We start from the raw sequence: 15,812 nt of genomic DNA, 5'->3' as shown, positions 1-15,812 counted from the left end.
GCTCGCAGGGACCCGAGGGGTACAGATACCTCGAGCGAGCCAGCTGTTCCGTGCTCGCCACGGCGGCACATATACTAAAATTGGATCGATACAGAGAAGATTAGCATGGCCCCTGCGCAAAGGAACCCAATGGATCTTCTCTGTGGCCACCCTGTGCTGCCAGGGGCCCCTGAGAGCCTTCCATGACCTTGCACTTCATGGTAGTGACCCCAAACTCTAACAGGGTCACCTGTTGGGTGGTAAGGTGCTCATGCATGCTTAAACTTAAGAAATCATCAATAGTGGAACAATTCAGTGGGCTCGGTCTAGTAAACTGCCTGAGATTTGCATAAGTAGCCATGTGCTTCTGGGGTATGACGTGCTATCAGCGCTGCATGTATTTTCCAAATATAAAATGTAAAAACATATATAAAAATAATATATATATATATATATATATATATATATATATATATATATATATATATATATATATATATATATATATATGTAAAATAGTTATAATAGTTATATTATATATACTATTGACATATAAATTATATATAAATATTTTATATATATATATATATATATATATATATATATATATATATATATATATATATATATATATATATATATATATATATATATATCTCAAATATTAAAATATTATTTATATTATAATATTGATAGATATAAAAAAATTTTGCATTAAATTGTTCAATTTATGAGGCAGTTTTTTAAATTGCCTCCTAAATCCTAATCCTAAATGTTAGTTTAATCAATCTTTTATCAACAGAAAAGCCACAAAAACTAATAACAATTTCATGAAATAGTTTAAGACCATGGCAATGTGATGACACTTCGGAGCATTTAAATAGAGAAATATAATGGTCTTTCTTTTACTGTTTCCTTAGGTAGTACAGAATACAGAGCCAGTAGTTCATGTGGGAGGCCAGGAGCCCCTTACTGCCTCCATGCTGGCGTCTGCACCCTTAAAAGAGCAGAAACAACTCCTGGGTAAAGGATGTGCACACATGGTCACTTAAAAGTTAAAGTTGTGGCCAGTTTGAATAATGTTATACAACCTGCTAAAATAACAATACTCTTAAGTAGAGGGTGTAGTGCCGACACTTTACAGTGTCTGTTTAGTGTAAAGCAGCAGATAGTTATCTGGCTTTAGAAAGCTTGGAATATAGCACACAATGTACATCATAACATGAGGAAAACTACCAAACTGTTCGCATCCCATACAGGCGAGCGACTGTATCCACTTATCCAGGTCTTGCATCCTACTCTTGCTGGAAAGATCACAGGCATGTTGCTGGAGATCGACAACTCTGAACTACTGCACATGCTCGAGTCTCCAGAGTCCCTGCACTCCAAGGTTCACCTGCTAAAAACATGTACTTAACAATCAGTCTAAGATCAGATTTTGTTTGATCATTGTGCTTTTCTGCACTGTGTAGATTGAAGAGGCCGTAGCTGTGCTTCAGGCTCATCAAGCCAAGGAACTGTCTGCAAAGTAAGGGGGCTCTGTAAGACAGGTAATCTAATCTACTTGCATTCTTCTCTCTTAATATTTGGTCTAAATCAAGTACAATGCCAATTAATAGTAAATACAATAGTCACACACAAATGTTGACCAACTTCATTTAATTTTTGCAGGCATGCACACTGAAGTACTGTGAGTTGTTCCAGAGAACGGGGAAAAGAAAACCGCACTTCAGAGTCATGCTATTTAATGCATGGTTCACACACTGCAAATATCCTTTTGCTCTTCACAATGTTAAGTTTGTTCTGATTTTGTTTATAAAAAAAAAAAAAAAAAAAGTTACATTACAAAAAAAAAGGCTAAAAAGTATTTTTTGAAAAAATAATTTCTTTGTGCAATAAAAATGATCCTCTCTTAATGGACATGCAAAAAGTTTTTTGAGTGTCTTCTTATTACAGTGATTATAAGTTTCTGACCGGTACACATTTGCAAAGACTTTACAGAGCTTTTATTAAAATAAGCTTTAAGTTAATAAACATGTATTAAATTGTTCAGTTTCGTAGAACATAAGCACAGCCTGAAATGTACAATCCAGCATAGAAAGATTTTTAATTGTATAATGTATGGTTAATTGTTTGTGCTGAATATCAAGGTTTTATCATGGTTTTGCATGAATACAGTTTAACAATTTCTGTTGTATGCATAGAAAATATCTGCTGATTTAAATTGAGTGCTGTGGTCTGCTATTAACTTGAGAAACTCCAAAGTCTACTTGAGCAGAAATGTAATCAAACACACTTTGATATTTTTTATTAATATTATTGATATTGTTAATATATTTAATACATAGAATTTTTATTTACAATGTGTTTTACAATTTTTTTGTTTCCATTTAATTATTCCTGGTCAATTACCTAATTTATTATTTATATATGTATCAATGGCATTCAGGACACTTATATTTTACAATATATGAGGCAGTTTATTGTTTTTGTAAAGATGCGTTCATACTAATCCTTATTAATCCTAAATTTTAAATACTATCAATCTTAACAAAAAAAGAAAAATCACACAAAAAAAATCAGTTTTAATGTCAATTTCATAATTTTTGTTGATACTTTATGCATAAATGATATATTTAAATGTATAATGAATTATTTTAAAATATATTAAACCAATTGTTGATTTAAATAGTATTGTATAATGTTATATTTAGATAGTATTATGTTCATATTTAAAAAAAAAAAAAGTATAGTATTGCTTATATAAACTACTTTGACTTCTATTAAATGTTTTTTTTTTTTTTGTAGTTTACTGTGGTATTGTAAAATACATTATACATTAAATATTTTTCAAATATTTTTTTTGAGTCACTCATTCTTGGTATACTATAAGTTCTGGACAAATATCTAATAAAGCAGAAATGTACACAGACATTAGAAAAAGGAAAACATGTTTATTTTTATGTACACACATGAACTAAAACAAAACAACATCTTAACAATAAAATAACTTCAACTGATTCTTCAATTATTTTTTCTCTCCTTTCTTGACTTCCTCCATCCACTGTGCCACAGTCTTCCCAGAAACCTTTGCACAAAAGTGGACACCCCTGAACTGGCTGTGGCCAAATTCTTTAGTCTTGGGCTGCCAACACTTTTGGCAAAGGAACTGCTGAGGTAACTTCCTCTTCCTAGCAGCCAAACCTTGAGCTGCAGCTGCTGCGGCTGCCTCTACCAGCTTCTTTCGCCGCCATGCTGTGGTCCTGGGCACCCTCTGCTCATCTGCTCCCACAACAGGTATGAGCATTGCAGGTGCTGCGGTAGCTCTGGTAGATGTATGTGCAGCAGCAGCAGGTACAGACACAGGGGCAGAAGTGGCAGGAGGGACTTGAGGTGCTGGTGTCAAACCCCCTGGAGGAAGCTGGCCTCGAGAACGCGGTGCTGCCTGTCCGGAAGCATCCTGTGGTATTTTAAACTCAAAGGATGAGTGACCATGCTGGATTGCTTCCGGTAGTTTTGGCAGTACCGGTGGGAGCTGTTCAGGGGCCACCAAAGGAGCAGTGAAAGGCTCAATGTCCTGCTGCAATACCTCCCTCTCTTGCTTCTTTATTCGGGCATTGTGCCTAAACACAGAAAATATAAAAAGAAGTATATGCGTGTAAAAATAATTATGAATATGAAAACAGATGCAAAAACATTAATAAACAATTAATTACTGAACCTACCACTGAGAGATAGTGAGCTGGTTTAGCTCAAACAGTTTTAATTTGGTTTGAGCCATGATTCCGGGGCTGCCCAGGACTATGTCACGGATCATTCTGTAATCCCTTAGGATGGCAGCCCATCGATTTATCCGGACTCCAGCGATGGTCTGACCGGCAGGATAGATTCGGCAGAGAGCCAGGCAGATGGCTTCCACTACACGGCTTGTGCTGGGCCACTGAGCTGGTCCACCTTCACCAAGGAAGCATCTGCAAAGTGAAAAAGGAGGAAAGTACAGTTAATCAGACTATTTGACAGATAGCGGTCAAACAAGAGGATAATATTGGTCATGAGACTGTTTATGATTATATCCAAGATACAAAGAACTTTCAAGAGAATCGAATGATAATAACAAACAAAGAAACAAAAAAATAGAAACCAATACCTCTTCAGACTCTCCGTCCCAGGGATCACATTGGTCTTCGAATGGCTGACCTTGAAGCGACCCTTCAGGACTCTGTCACGGTGGCGGGGGGGATAGATGAGAGTGCCCTTGTCATGATCTGACAGGTTGTTCCACAGCACAACAATCTCATCCACCTTACCCTGAGTGACAAACCCCTGAAGGCGCAGGTCAACCAGACTGTCGGCCAGCCTGATGACGTGGTCATAACCACCCTGGCCATCTGGTCCCACACTTTCCATCTGTACATGAAAATAAATTAATAAACTGCTCTGTTATCAATGCCAAATAAACTTAGCAAAATTAAAGGATTTTTTCAGTCAGTCAGCCACTCATTATTACAAAATAATCCCCAAATGAAATATCAACATCATACACAACATAAAATCTCGGTGTACACAGTGTGTTTATGTGTAATCATTTACCTGGCTCTGAGTGCCCGAGGCAGGAGAGGAAGACTCAGCTGCTGATGATGATGATGAGGGCTGATCAGGAGGTTGTAGGGCCACTGTCTGTCCCTGAGGGGGCTGCAGGTCATTGCCCTCGAGTTCCAAAAATTCTGTGGACTCATCAAGGCATAGATCCTCAAACCCCTCATCCCCCTCCAGATCACCCTGCAGGTCTTCATCCCGAATCCCATCTGGAATATCAGGATCTACACCTAAGTCCTCCTCAAAAGCTCTCCTGGTTTGGGAATACAAATATTCCACACCAAGGAGCTCTCCTGTAGAAATACAGAGTGTATCACATGTTTTGATGTTTTGATAACACATGGGTGAAATACAACTAAAGTAGAATGTCTGTGTGAACAATACCTGTGTATTCGCCGGGGCTAGTGTAATCCTGAGCCAGTTTCAGACCCAGAAGCTGCTGGCTCAGTGCATTACAGTACTGCAGCAGCTGGCCACCATAGCAGATCTCCTCCCTGCTGGCACCTTCAACTGCAGCGACCCCACGTGCCTCGTTCCACTGCACCAGTCCTTCCAACAGGTACATTTGGAAATGCAACGCATTTGCACTTGTACCTAAATACAAATTCAGAAATAATCACCATGAAAAAAAATACATCTAGAGTGCAAACACACAAATGAACAACAGACGCTATTTTTGAGTAATGCAAACCTGGCACGAAGCGATTCAGGTGCAGGTGGAACGACTCCAGGGATGTCGAGCCACGTGCACAGCGGTACACGGGTAGAATGACCCCATCCTTGGTCACCTGTCCCGTCTTCCTGTACAGCTGTACACCTGGCGGGTCCTGGATGCACTGCATGTGGCGTTGCTGGGTTCGCCAGATCTCCCGCATCCTCTCCTGGTCAAGGAGCTTGATGCCCATGGTGTCTGTAGCCCCACCAAAGTCTGTAAGCAGCTTCTCAGTGAGCTGCTCAGTCTCCTGGGCCCCTCGAGTGCGGCGGCGGCAATGCTTTGCCAGTTCTTTAGGGGTGGGCTGGCAGCCTGTCAACCGCTTGGCCTCCTTTAGCCTCTCCACATCCGAAGCATCCCATTCAAAGATGCATGCGGTGAGGCGTTTCATGAAGGGGCCATAAAGCGGGTGGCTGTCTGTGGTCACTCCTACTGCAAACCTCCGCATGAAGTGCCACACGTCCAGCCTGACAAGCAGCTGGTCCCACTCACCAAACATTGCTGCCGCCTTTCCTTTCCCAGTGGCAGAGCAGCAGTCACGGTCCACATATAGGACTTGGGGAGGAGCTTCTCCAGCTCTACGGTACCGCTCCACAAGTCCAGAGCACATGGGAAGCAGACCGTCACCCTCTGCCTCAGTGAGGACACACATGAGGACCTGCCCAAACTCATTTCCCACATCTGTGACCCATGCCGCTGTGCCAGCAGCCTCACCAGCCAGTTTCTTAGTGACCTGAAATAGGATGAAAAGAATTAAAGTGGATAGACCTGTCAGTTTACATTGAAAAATGTCTAATTTTGTAACAGAAAAAAGGGTGATGTAGCCTACACCTATCTCTACTAATGGTGATGTTACCTTACCTTCTTAGTGGAATCCATTTTTAGGATGGTTCCATAGATAGAAGTCACCCTGGCCTTTAGTTCCGGCAGCCGTGTCAGTACGTCTTTGGCATAAACTGACAGCAGCCATCCCGGACAAGGCACAGGTACCATCTGAGGCAGCTGGTTAGCGAGACTGCTAGGGTCTGTGGCATGGTCTGGGAATTTCCCAATCACAGAGAGGAAATGGGTTGTCTGGGCAATCCAATGCTCTCTGTGCCTGACGCATAGGCTCCGGTGCACAGAAGTTGCACTGTTCCCCAATGAGCGCCCCCGCATCCACCTCACAATCTCCTTATCACACGACAGCCTGCATGATAAAAATAGATAAATATAGACAACAGATCAATATCAGATGAGCATGAAAGACATTTTCTCATGTTAAAACTTAAAACAAAACAGTGTGCCAACCTGTAGGTCAACACCGCAGGAAACATTTCCCTGTGGACAGGATCGAGCTGGTTCAGAATATCCTGAGACCAGCCTGCCAGCTTTTTTTTGCAGGACCGGCATTCGAGATATTCTGTAGCCATGAAGTACCAGCCACTGACATCCAAGACCCTCCTGACAGTCTTGTACATCCCACACGCTGTCAGTGGGAAGCCAAGACGGCGACAGTTGGGCTGTGAGCACAGCAGCCGGTATGACCACAAGCGGTAAGGGATCCACAGGAAAAGCCTGGCATGAAAGAAGCTGTCAGGTGATGAAGGAGGCTGTGTATACAGAGGACGGGGCCCAGGAGGATGCCACCAGAGACGCAGGTTTTTGGTCAGCGCCAGCCTCCCAGACTTGTCTCTGGTGAAAAGAGCCTTGCTGACCCACAAATGCTGCTCTTTGGGCAGGGTCTGTCTCCATCCTTCAGGCAGCAACAGCTGAAAGCGGAAGAAAAAGAGAAATCAGGTTGGTTTTTTTCTGCTGCTGATTTTTTACCATTTAACTACTTGAGTATTTAAGTTACTTCTTCTGTGGGCAGAGGACGCTGTTCTGGCACAGCAGCTCTTGTTGCAGAGCGCAGAGGTTCTGGCTGACTGGATGGTCGAGTCACATCAGCTGCGTGGCATAAAAGAAAAAAAGTAAATGAGATACATCGAAGTGACGCCATCAGTGTTATTTACTATTACAAGATTAATACAATTACTACTACTGCTGCTAGATGTTAGTGCTACTATTTAACATTAGTAGTATGTTAAGATTAGTGATTGCAGCTGTAGCCACCCATTTAAAGATTGAAAACTATGAAATGCTAAAAAGATGATGACAAACATAAATGTGCGTTGATAAAAAGACAATTGCTCAAAGGTGAGCAGGGGGCAAAAATCGAGCGGTGTTGGAAGGAAGCCATAAAGTGTTAAAAGGATAGTAAAATTTTACTAAAAGCTGAAAAAGGAGAAAGAAAGCCACTTTGGCCCGCACGACCAGAAGGTCTAGGACACCTCCTACCTTACTGTTTCCAAAACCATCCATCTGAAGGCTGATAATACATAATAACAAAACAGGTTATGTAATGTGCAAAAAAAGGCAAGTGTAAAAAGATGTCATAAAACTTTACTAAAAGCAGAAAAAGGAGAAAGAAAGCCACTTTAGCCCGCGCGACCGGAAGGTGCAGTACACCTCCTACCTTACTGTTTCCAAAACAGTCCAACTGAAGGCTGATAATACATAATAACAAAACAGGTTATGTAATGTACAAAAACGTGGTATTATTGTATTAAACTACAAATGTAATCCCATTAAAGAGAAGGTAATTCTCACCTAGAACATCTACATGTGCCACTGCAGCAAGCAGATCTTCATCAGATGGTTCCTCTGCAGAAGCTGAGCTGGAGGCAGCCACTGTTAATATAAGGATGAATGAACAGTGTTAAATCACATTTATTTATATAGTGCATAACACGATACAGATTGTTTCATACTTTACAGTATGCAAAAATACTGCAGAGAAGTCATTAAACATGAAACAAATTAAAATTACAATAACTGCTAAGATAATGCAATAATTGAAATATATACCCTACAAAAACAAAACAAAATTAAGTTAGATTCATGCCTGGAGGTGCTGATTCTGACAGCATCTCAGGGTCTCTTCTCTGAATGTACTTCTGCAGAGTTTCCATCTTTGTTCCCGGTCTGGCTGTCTGCTTCCTCACCCACTTGATGAAACTGAAATGGAGGGACACAGAATTAGCTGAAGCCCCAACACTACACATTCTCTACTGTCTGCATCCTCTGTTAGAGATGTGAACCCATACCCTTTTCTGTCGCGGTCTGTCGCCTCATATATGTCTTTAAAGGACAAAGTGGCATATTTGCCAAACCCAACAACCACCTGATCTTCTTGGGCTGGTGTGCCAGTGCCCTCTCTGACCCGGCGCTCGCTGATTGCAGCCACCATGTCAGGAAACAAGCTTGCATACCACAGCAATGCGTCCTTGTTTCCCATGACAGCAGACTGGGTGGTGTCGCCGCCCTCACGCTCCCGCTGATGCACGGCCAGAACCATGGCTGCGTAACCAACATCATTGGAAAGCAACCATTTAAAGGTTTTACTCCGGTACTGGCCAAACTGCAGGGCGCTTTCACTCAGCACAAGATGGTGACTTGATGTGTCACCTCCCCCTGCCGCCACACGAGCGATGGCCTCCTCCTTCACCCTCGAAGCAGGCCAAGAGCGTCCCGGGGACGGAATTTTCCTGTAGGCAGTAGCAAGAGCCGCTGCTTCAGGAGAGGGTTTAAGGGTGAGCACACCGGAGTCCTCCCTGCGGAACTGGACACTGTAATCCATCTTCTACAAGACACAAAAGAAAAAAAATCAAATGACACAGCGCTGTTCAAACACACAAATACACTTGTCAGATTTACAGTAATGCCCAGAAGTGATGTCCAAGGGGACATTTGCACAATATTCGCTTTTATTGACACTACAAGTTTAATTAAACCATCAAAATATATAAGGAATATGTTGGTTAAGGTATTTAATTCATTATTTGGCAAAAAGGGGCTTGGGTTCTATTTCACTATGCCACGACAATATCTGTTAGAACTTAAAATTGGAGTATAAATATAAGTATAAATGCATAACAACATCAGAATTAACTTTATATATACTTATACTTTATATATATATATATATATATAATTTATTATTTTTTTGTATATATATATATATATATATAGATAGATAGATAGATAGATAGATAGATAGATAGATTTTAGTGAAGACATTGGTTTTTTGGATTTCTTATCTAGTCAAAAAAGGAGCAAAAGATCGAAGGCAGGACAGGTCACACAGAAAACTGCAAAGATTTGCTGTCTGTCCCCAACACCCTGCTGTTACCTCACTTTTGCAAAGTATAACTGTACAAAAAGCATGCATATATATATAAAACCTCCCAGTTCTGCTTTAAGTATATATGAGTTATTCTTTAAGTATGCAGACAACATTATGCAATTATTTCAAAACAATAGTTCGAAGCACATCAAACCTCACGAAGAGATGACCACAGCCCTGCGAAATATTACGATGGTTTTACTACAGTATCTACAGTTCTATACCAACTATGTAATTAAGCATTGTTGAAAACACGTTAAATAACACAATAACCACAAAACTATCACGCTTTACTACGGCATTGATATTTTAAACACGATAGTTTTACTGTCTATGGGTAAAATCATGTTGTGGTAAAAAAAAAAAAAAAGGTAAATGAGTTTACATCACTTGACAGGTAACCTAGAGTACAGACGAACCACACGAAAATGAAACAAACTTAATTACCTCTTACCTTTTCAAATTTAAATGAACGAATGTTTCGAAGTGTAGACAATAATTTTGAATCACTGATCGATCGCATTCATAAAAAGCACTGAATGGTACTGACGTCGCACGCGCATCCAATGCAAGGGTGGTCCCGCCCACAAGCCAATCGGGCTTCTGGAAAATAGTGGAACGTTCGCGAAGGACCAACGGCAGGCTACTCGCCATGACCATATCGGGAAGCTCGAAAGTGGAACAGAGCTCCGACCAATGGCGAGCAAGACGACGCGCCAATCAGGATGCAGGAAAAGTGGAACAGTGGGACAGAAGTGAAACCGAAGATCGGCTCGCACGGAGCGCAAGGATGACACGCAAATCCGTGAAGCGCTCCATCTTTTATTTGATTGCGATATCCGTGCCCCTCTACTCTATCAGCCCTCGGGCGGTGAATAAACATAGAAGTCTCCGCGTGGGAGGCGTTTTGACGTAAAATCACTCACCATCTCCTCTGTCTTAGAGATGTTCAGTTGCAGCCCCGCTCCGTCACACCATGTGATGAACTCATGAGAAGTACGTGGCCATCGTCAGACTCGGAACTTGAGAGCAGGGAGAGGAGAACCGTGTCAACTGCTTATTTAACAACATGAAATCTAGCCGGAGAACTTCCACGCTCATGTTTAGGATGTAAGAAGAGAATCCCTGACCGTACACTACCTTGTGGAGATCCAAAGAGCATCCGGTAAGACTCCCTTCACCCTGAGCCTTTGCTGTCCAGCCCTTCTTCACTGCCCACTCTCCTTTCTTATAAAAAGGTAGAGGCCACGCCTCCTTCAGCTCCAGTACGCCAGGGACCAAAGGCAAGTGTGTACACCTGCTTCCTCGTGTCCAGAAGATGCTCCTGTACATCACGGTGTAATCGGACACGTTTAGAAACTGACGCGCTACGTTCACCTGTCCCCCAAACTCGGTGAGCGGTTGCATCAATGGAGGGGTGTGCGTCCGGCCTCAGCACCGACGCGCTCCGTGCGGCACGGTATGCGAGGGGGTGAGACGGCTCACTGGGCCCTTACCAGCTCTGAGAGAGCTCGCAGGGACCCGAGGGGTACAGATACCTCGAGCGAGCCAGCTGTTCCGTGCTCGCCACGGCGGCACATATACTAAAATTGGATCGATACAGAGAAGATTAGCATGGCCCCTGCGAAAGGATGACACGCAAATCCGTGAAGCGCTCCATCTTTTATTTGATTGCGATATCCGTGCCCCTCTACTCTATCAGCCCTCGGGCGGTGAATAAACATAGAAGTCTCCGCGTGGGAGGCGTTTTGACGTAAAATCACTCACCATCTCCTCTGTCTTAGAGATGTTCAGTTGCAGCCCCGCTCCGTCACACCATGTGATGAACTCATGAGAAGTACGTGGCCATCGTCAGACTCGGAACTTGAGAGCAGGGAGAGGAGAACCGTGTCAACTGCTTATTTAACAACATGAAATCTAGCCGGAGAACTTCCACGCTCATGTTTAGGATGTAAGAAGAGAATCCCTGACCGTACACTACCTTGTGGAGATCCAAAGAGCATCCGGTAAGACTCCCTTCACCCTGAGCCTTTGCTGTCCAGCCCTTCTTCACTGCCCACTCTCCTTTCTTATAAAAAGGTAGAGGCCACGCCTCCTTCAGCTCCAGTACGCCAGGGACCAAAGGCAAGTGTGTACACCTGCTTCCTCGTGTCCAGAAGATGCTCCTGTACATCACGGTGTAATCGGACACGTTTAGAAACTGACGCGCTACGTTCACCTGTCCCCCAAACTCGATGAGCGGTTGCATCAATGGAGGGGTGTGCGTCCGGCCTCAGCACCGACGCGCTCCGTGCGGCACGGTATGCGAGGGGGTGAGACGGCTCACTGGGCCCTTACCAGCTCTGAGAGAGCTCGCAGGGACCCGAGGGTTACAGATACCTCGAGCGAGCCAGCTGTTCCGTGCTCGCCACGGCGGCACATATACTAAAATTGGATCGATACAGAGAAGATTAGCATGGCCCCTGCGAAAGGATGACACGCAAATCCGTGAAGCGCTCCATCTTTTATTTGATTGCGATATCCGTGCCCCTCTACTCTATCAGCCCTCGGGCGGTGAATAAACATAGAAGTCTCCGCGTGGGAGGCGTTTTGACGTAAAATCACTCACCATCTCCTCTGTCTTAGAGATGTTCAGTTGCAGCCCCGCTCCGTCACACCATGTGATGAACTCATGAGAAGTACGTGGCCATCGTCAGACTCGGAACTTGAGAGCAGGGAGAGGAGAACCGTGTCAACTGCTTATTTAACAACATGAAATCTAGCCGGAGAACTTCCACGCTCATGTTTAGGATGTAAGAAGAGAATCCCTGACCGTACACTACCTTGTGGAGATCCAAAGAGCATCCGGTAAGACTCCCTTCACCCTGAGCCTTTGCTGTCCAGCCCTTCTTCACTGCCCACTCTCCTTTCTTATAAAAAGGTAGAGGCCACGCCTCCTTCAGCTCCAGTACGCCAGGGACCAAAGGCAAGTGTGTACACCTGCTTCCTCGTGTCCAGAAGATGCTCCTGTACATCACGGTGTAATCGGACACGTTTAGAAACTGACGCGCTACGTTCACCTGTCCCCCAAACTCGGTGAGCGGTTGCATCAATGGAGGGGTGTGCGTCCGGCCTCAGCACCGACGCGCTCCGTGCGGCACGGTATGCGAGGGGGTGAGACGGCTCACTGGGCCCTTACCAGCTCTGAGAGAGCTCGCAGGGACCCGAGGGGTACAGATACCTCGAGCGAGCCAGCTGTTCCGTGCTCGCCACGGCGGCACATATACTAAAATTGGATCGATACAGAGAAGATTAGCATGGCCCCTGCGAAAGGATGACACGCAAATCCGTGAAGCGCTCCATCTTTTATTTGATTGCGATATCCGTGCCCCTCTACTCTATCAGCCCTCGGGCGGTGAATAAACATAGAAGTCTCCGCGTGGGAGGCGTTTTGACGTAAAATCACTCACCATCTCCTCTGTCTTAGAGATGTTCAGTTGCAGCCCCGCTCCGTCACACCATGTGATGAACTCATGAGAAGTACGTGGCCATTGTCAGACTCGGAACTTGAGAGCAGGGAGAGGAGAACCGTGTCAACTGCTTATTTAACAACATGAAATCTAGCCGGAGAACTTCCACGCTCATGTTTAGGATGTAAGAAGAGAATCCCTGACCGTACACTACCTTGTGGAGATCCAAAGAGCATCCGGTAAGACTCCCTTCACCCTGAGCCTTTGCTGTCCAGCCCTTCTTCACTGCCCACTCTCCTTTCTTATAAAAAGGTAGAGGCCACGCCTCCTTCAGCTCCAGTACGCCAGGGACCAAAGGCAAGTGTGTACACCTGCTTCCTCGTGTCCAGAAGATGCTCCTGTACATCACGGTGTAATCGGACACGTTTAGAAACTGACGCGCTACGTTCACCTGTCCCCCAAACTCGGTGAGCGGTTGCATCAATGGAGGGGTGTGCGTCCGGCCTCAGCACCGACGCGCTCCGTGCGGCACGGTATGCGAGGGGGTGAGACGGCTCACTGGGCCCTTACCAGCTCTGAGAGAGCTCGCAGGGACCCGAGGGGTACAGATACCTCGAGCGAGCCAGCTGTTCCGTGCTCGCCACGGCGGCACATATACTAAAATTGGATCGATACAGAGAAGATTAGCATGGCCCCTGCGAAAGGATGACACGCAAATCCGTGAAGCGCTCCATCTTTTATTTGATTGCGATATCCGTGCCCCTCTACTCTATCAGCCCTCGGGCGGTGAATAAACATAGAAGTCTCCGCGTGGGAGGCGTTTTGACGTAAAATCACTCACCATCTCCTCTGTCTTAGAGATGTTCAGTTGCAGCCCCGCTCCGTCACACCATGTGATGAACTCATGAGAAGTACGTGGCCATCGTCAGACTCGGAACTTGAGAGCAGGGAGAGGAGAACCGTGTCAACTGCTTATTTAACAACATGAAATCTAGCCGGAGAACTTCCACGCTCATGTTTAGGATGTAAGAAGAGAATCCCTGACCGTACACTACCTTGTGGAGATCCAAAGAGCATCCGGTAAGACTCCCTTCACCCTGAGCCTTTGCTGTCCAGCCCTTCTTCACTGCCCACTCTCCTTTCTTATAAAAAGGTAGAGGCCACGCCTCCTTCAGCTCCAGTACGCCAGGGACCAAAGGCAAGTGTGTACACCTGCTTCCTCGTGTCCAGAAGATGCTCCTGTACATCACGGTGTAATCGGACACGTTTAGAAACTGACGCGCTACGTTCACCTGTCCCCCAAACTCGGTGAGCGGTTGCATCAATGGAGGGGTGTGCGTCCGGCCTCAGCACCGACGCGCTCCGTGCGGCACGGTATGCGAGGGGGTGAGACGGCTCACTGGGCCCTTACGAGCTCTGAGAGAGCTCGCAGGGACCCGAGGGGTACAGATACCTCGAGCGAGCCAGCTGTTCCGTGCTCGCCACGGCGGCACATATACTAAAATTGGATCGATACAGAGAAGATTAGCATGGCCCCTGCGAAAGGATGACACGCAAATCCGTGAAGCGCTCCATCTTTTATTTGATTGCGATATCCGTGCCCCTCTACTCTATCAGCCCTCGGGCGGTGAATAAACATAGAAGTCTCCGCGTGGGAGGCGTTTTGACGTAAAATCACTCACCATCTCCTCTGTCTTAGAGATGTTCAGTTGCAGCCCCGCTCCGTCACACCATGTGATGAACTCATGAGAAGTACGTGGCCATCGTCAGACTCGGAACTTGAGAGCAGGGAGAGGAGAACCGTGTCAACTGCTTATTTAACAACATGAAATCTAGCCGGAGAACTTCCACGCTCATGTTTAGGATGTAAGAAGAGAATCCCTGACCGTACACTACCTTGTGGAGATCCAAAGAGCATCCGGTAAGACTCCCTTCACCCTGAGCCTTTGCTGTCCAGCCCTTCTTCACTGCCCACTCTCCTTTCTTATAAAAAGGTAGAGGCCACGCCTCCTTCAGCTCCAGTACGCCAGGGACCAAAGGCAAGTGTGTACACCTGCTTCCTCGTGTCCAGAAGATGCTCCTGTACATCACGGTGTAATCGGACACGTTTAGAAACTGACGCGCTACGTTCACCTGTCCCCCAAACTCGGTGAGCGGTTGCATCAATGGAAGGGTGTGCGTCCGGCCTCAGCACCGACGCGCTCCGTGCGGCACGGTATGCGAGGGGGTGAGATGGCTCACTGGGCCCTTACCAGCTCTGAGAGAGCTCGCAGGGACCCGAGGGGTACAGATACCTCGAGCGAGCCAGCTGTTCCGTGCTCGCCACGGCGGCACATATACTAAAATTGGATCGATACAGAGAAGATTAGCATGGCCCCTGCGAAAGGATGACACGCAAATCCGTGAAGCGCTCCATCTTTTATTTGATTGCGATATCCGTGCCCCTCTACTCTATCAGCCCTCGGGCGGTGAATAAACATAGAAGTCTCCGCGTGGGAGGCGTTTTGACGTAAAATCACTCACCATCTCCTCTGTCTTAGAGATGTTCAGTTGCAGCCCCGCTCCGTCACACCATGTGATGAACTCATGAGAAGTACGTGGCCATCGTCAGACTCGGAACTTGAGAGCAGGGAGAGGAGAACCGTGTCAACTGCTTATTTAACAACATGAAATCTAGCCGGAGAACTTCCACGCTCATGTTTAGGATGTAAGAAGAGAATCCCTGACCGTACACTACCTTGTGGAGATCCAAAGAGCATCCGGTAAGACTCCCTTCACCCTGAGCCTTTGCTGTCCAGCCCTTCTTCACTGCCCACTCTCCTTTCTTATAAAAAGGTAGAGGCCACGCCTCCTTCAGCTCCAGTACGCC

The 15,812-nt window shown here is 45.4% G+C and overlaps 4 protein-coding genes, 6 non-coding genes and 1 pseudogene across 10 annotated transcripts in view; 9 read left to right on the top strand and 2 right to left on the bottom strand.

Annotated features, from left to right (window-relative positions):
- Positions 1–50: 50 nt before the first annotated feature.
- Positions 51–124, top strand: LOC128029902 (uncharacterized; annotated as a pseudogene).
- A 58-nt stretch (positions 125–182) lies between these two features.
- Positions 183–1,759, top strand: LOC128028873 (polyadenylate-binding protein 1-like). The gene is made up of 5 exons (XM_052616192.1): positions 183–239; positions 900–1,002; positions 1,239–1,369; positions 1,452–1,529; positions 1,651–1,759. Exons 1-4 carry the CDS (start codon positions 183–185, stop codon positions 1,509–1,511), a joined length of 351 nt encoding a protein of 116 aa, XP_052472152.1. The 3' UTR covers positions 1,512–1,529; positions 1,651–1,759.
- A 1,248-nt stretch (positions 1,760–3,007) lies between these two features.
- On the bottom strand, positions 3,008–7,998 carry LOC128028872 (uncharacterized). Its single transcript, XM_052616191.1, has 10 exons — positions 7,919–7,998; positions 7,125–7,815; positions 6,578–7,038; positions 6,149–6,476; positions 5,267–6,020; positions 4,960–5,169; positions 4,570–4,868; positions 4,127–4,386; positions 3,705–3,950; positions 3,008–3,602 (listed from the first exon to the last, which is right to left on the bottom strand). The coding sequence occupies exons 2-10, from the start codon at positions 7,266–7,268 to the stop codon at positions 3,008–3,010; spliced, it is 3,297 nt and encodes a 1,098-aa protein (XP_052472151.1). The 5' UTR covers positions 7,269–7,815; positions 7,919–7,998.
- Positions 7,999–8,196: 198 nt separating this feature from the next.
- On the bottom strand, positions 8,197–8,948 carry LOC128028871 (uncharacterized). The gene is made up of 2 exons (XM_052616190.1): positions 8,416–8,948; positions 8,197–8,326 (listed from the first exon to the last, which is right to left on the bottom strand). The coding sequence occupies exons 1-2, from the start codon at positions 8,946–8,948 to the stop codon at positions 8,197–8,199; spliced, it is 663 nt and encodes a 220-aa protein (XP_052472150.1).
- Positions 8,949–10,190: 1,242 nt separating this feature from the next.
- The window catches only part of LOC128028870 (embryonic polyadenylate-binding protein B-like), a 31,788-nt gene continuing 26,166 nt past the window's right edge, over positions 10,191–15,812 (top strand). The window contains exon 1 of the mRNA XM_052616189.1: positions 10,191–10,238. Within this exon, the coding sequence (XP_052472149.1) occupies positions 10,191–10,238 (48 nt within the window). The remainder of the gene's footprint in view (positions 10,239–15,812) is intronic.
- LOC128029632 (U6 spliceosomal RNA) lies at positions 11,054–11,160 on the top strand. Its single transcript, XR_008187487.1, has one exon. It is a non-coding gene; the product is annotated as a U6 spliceosomal RNA (small nuclear RNA).
- Positions 11,895–12,001, top strand: LOC128029631 (U6 spliceosomal RNA). Its single transcript, XR_008187486.1, has one exon. It is a non-coding gene; the product is annotated as a U6 spliceosomal RNA (small nuclear RNA).
- On the top strand, positions 12,736–12,842 carry LOC128029630 (U6 spliceosomal RNA). The gene has a single exon (XR_008187485.1). It is a non-coding gene; the product is annotated as a U6 spliceosomal RNA (small nuclear RNA).
- LOC128029629 (U6 spliceosomal RNA) lies at positions 13,577–13,683 on the top strand. Its single transcript, XR_008187484.1, has one exon. It is a non-coding gene; the product is annotated as a U6 spliceosomal RNA (small nuclear RNA).
- Positions 14,418–14,524, top strand: LOC128029627 (U6 spliceosomal RNA). The gene has a single exon (XR_008187482.1). It is a non-coding gene; the product is annotated as a U6 spliceosomal RNA (small nuclear RNA).
- On the top strand, positions 15,259–15,365 carry LOC128029626 (U6 spliceosomal RNA). The gene has a single exon (XR_008187481.1). It is a non-coding gene; the product is annotated as a U6 spliceosomal RNA (small nuclear RNA).

Source organism: Carassius gibelio, chromosome A15 (assembly GCF_023724105.1).
Source record: "Carassius gibelio isolate Cgi1373 ecotype wild population from Czech Republic chromosome A15, carGib1.2-hapl.c, whole genome shotgun sequence".
NCBI lineage: Eukaryota > Metazoa > Chordata > Actinopteri > Cypriniformes > Cyprinidae > Carassius > Carassius gibelio.
Note: the sequence above shows the minus strand (reverse complement) of the source record. Positions and strands in the feature narration are given on the sequence as shown.

What these genes read in the sequence shown, in the direction of transcription:
- LOC128028873 (XM_052616192.1), top strand. Translation starts at nt 183, where the DNA reads ATGACCTTGCACTTCATGGTAGTGACCCCAAACTCTAACAGGGTCACC. An exon ending in AGAGCAGAAACAACTCCTGG is followed by an intron (nt 1,003 to 1,238) that starts GTAAAGGATGTG and finishes CATCCCATACAG; the next exon opens with GCGAGCGACTGTATCCACTT. An exon ending in CAGAGTCCCTGCACTCCAAG is followed by an intron (nt 1,370 to 1,451) that starts GTTCACCTGCTA and finishes TGCACTGTGTAG; the next exon opens with ATTGAAGAGGCCGTAGCTGT.
- LOC128028872 (XM_052616191.1), bottom strand. Translation starts at nt 7,268, where the DNA reads ATGGCGTCACTTCGATGTATCTCATTTACTTTTTTTCTTTTATGCCAC. An exon ending in TAGCCCCGGCGAATACACAG is followed by an intron (nt 4,869 to 4,959) that starts GTATTGTTCACA and finishes GTATTTCTACAG; the next exon opens with GAGAGCTCCTTGGTGTGGAA. An exon ending in GGGACGGAGAGTCTGAAGAG is followed by an intron (nt 3,951 to 4,126) that starts GTATTGGTTTCT and finishes TTCACTTTGCAG; the next exon opens with ATGCTTCCTTGGTGAAGGTG.
- LOC128028871 (XM_052616190.1), bottom strand. Translation starts at nt 8,948, where the DNA reads ATGGATTACAGTGTCCAGTTCCGCAGGGAGGACTCCGGTGTGCTCACC. An exon ending in ACAGACCGCGACAGAAAAGG is followed by an intron (nt 8,327 to 8,415) that starts GTATGGGTTCAC and finishes CCTCCATTTCAG; the next exon opens with TTTCATCAAGTGGGTGAGGA.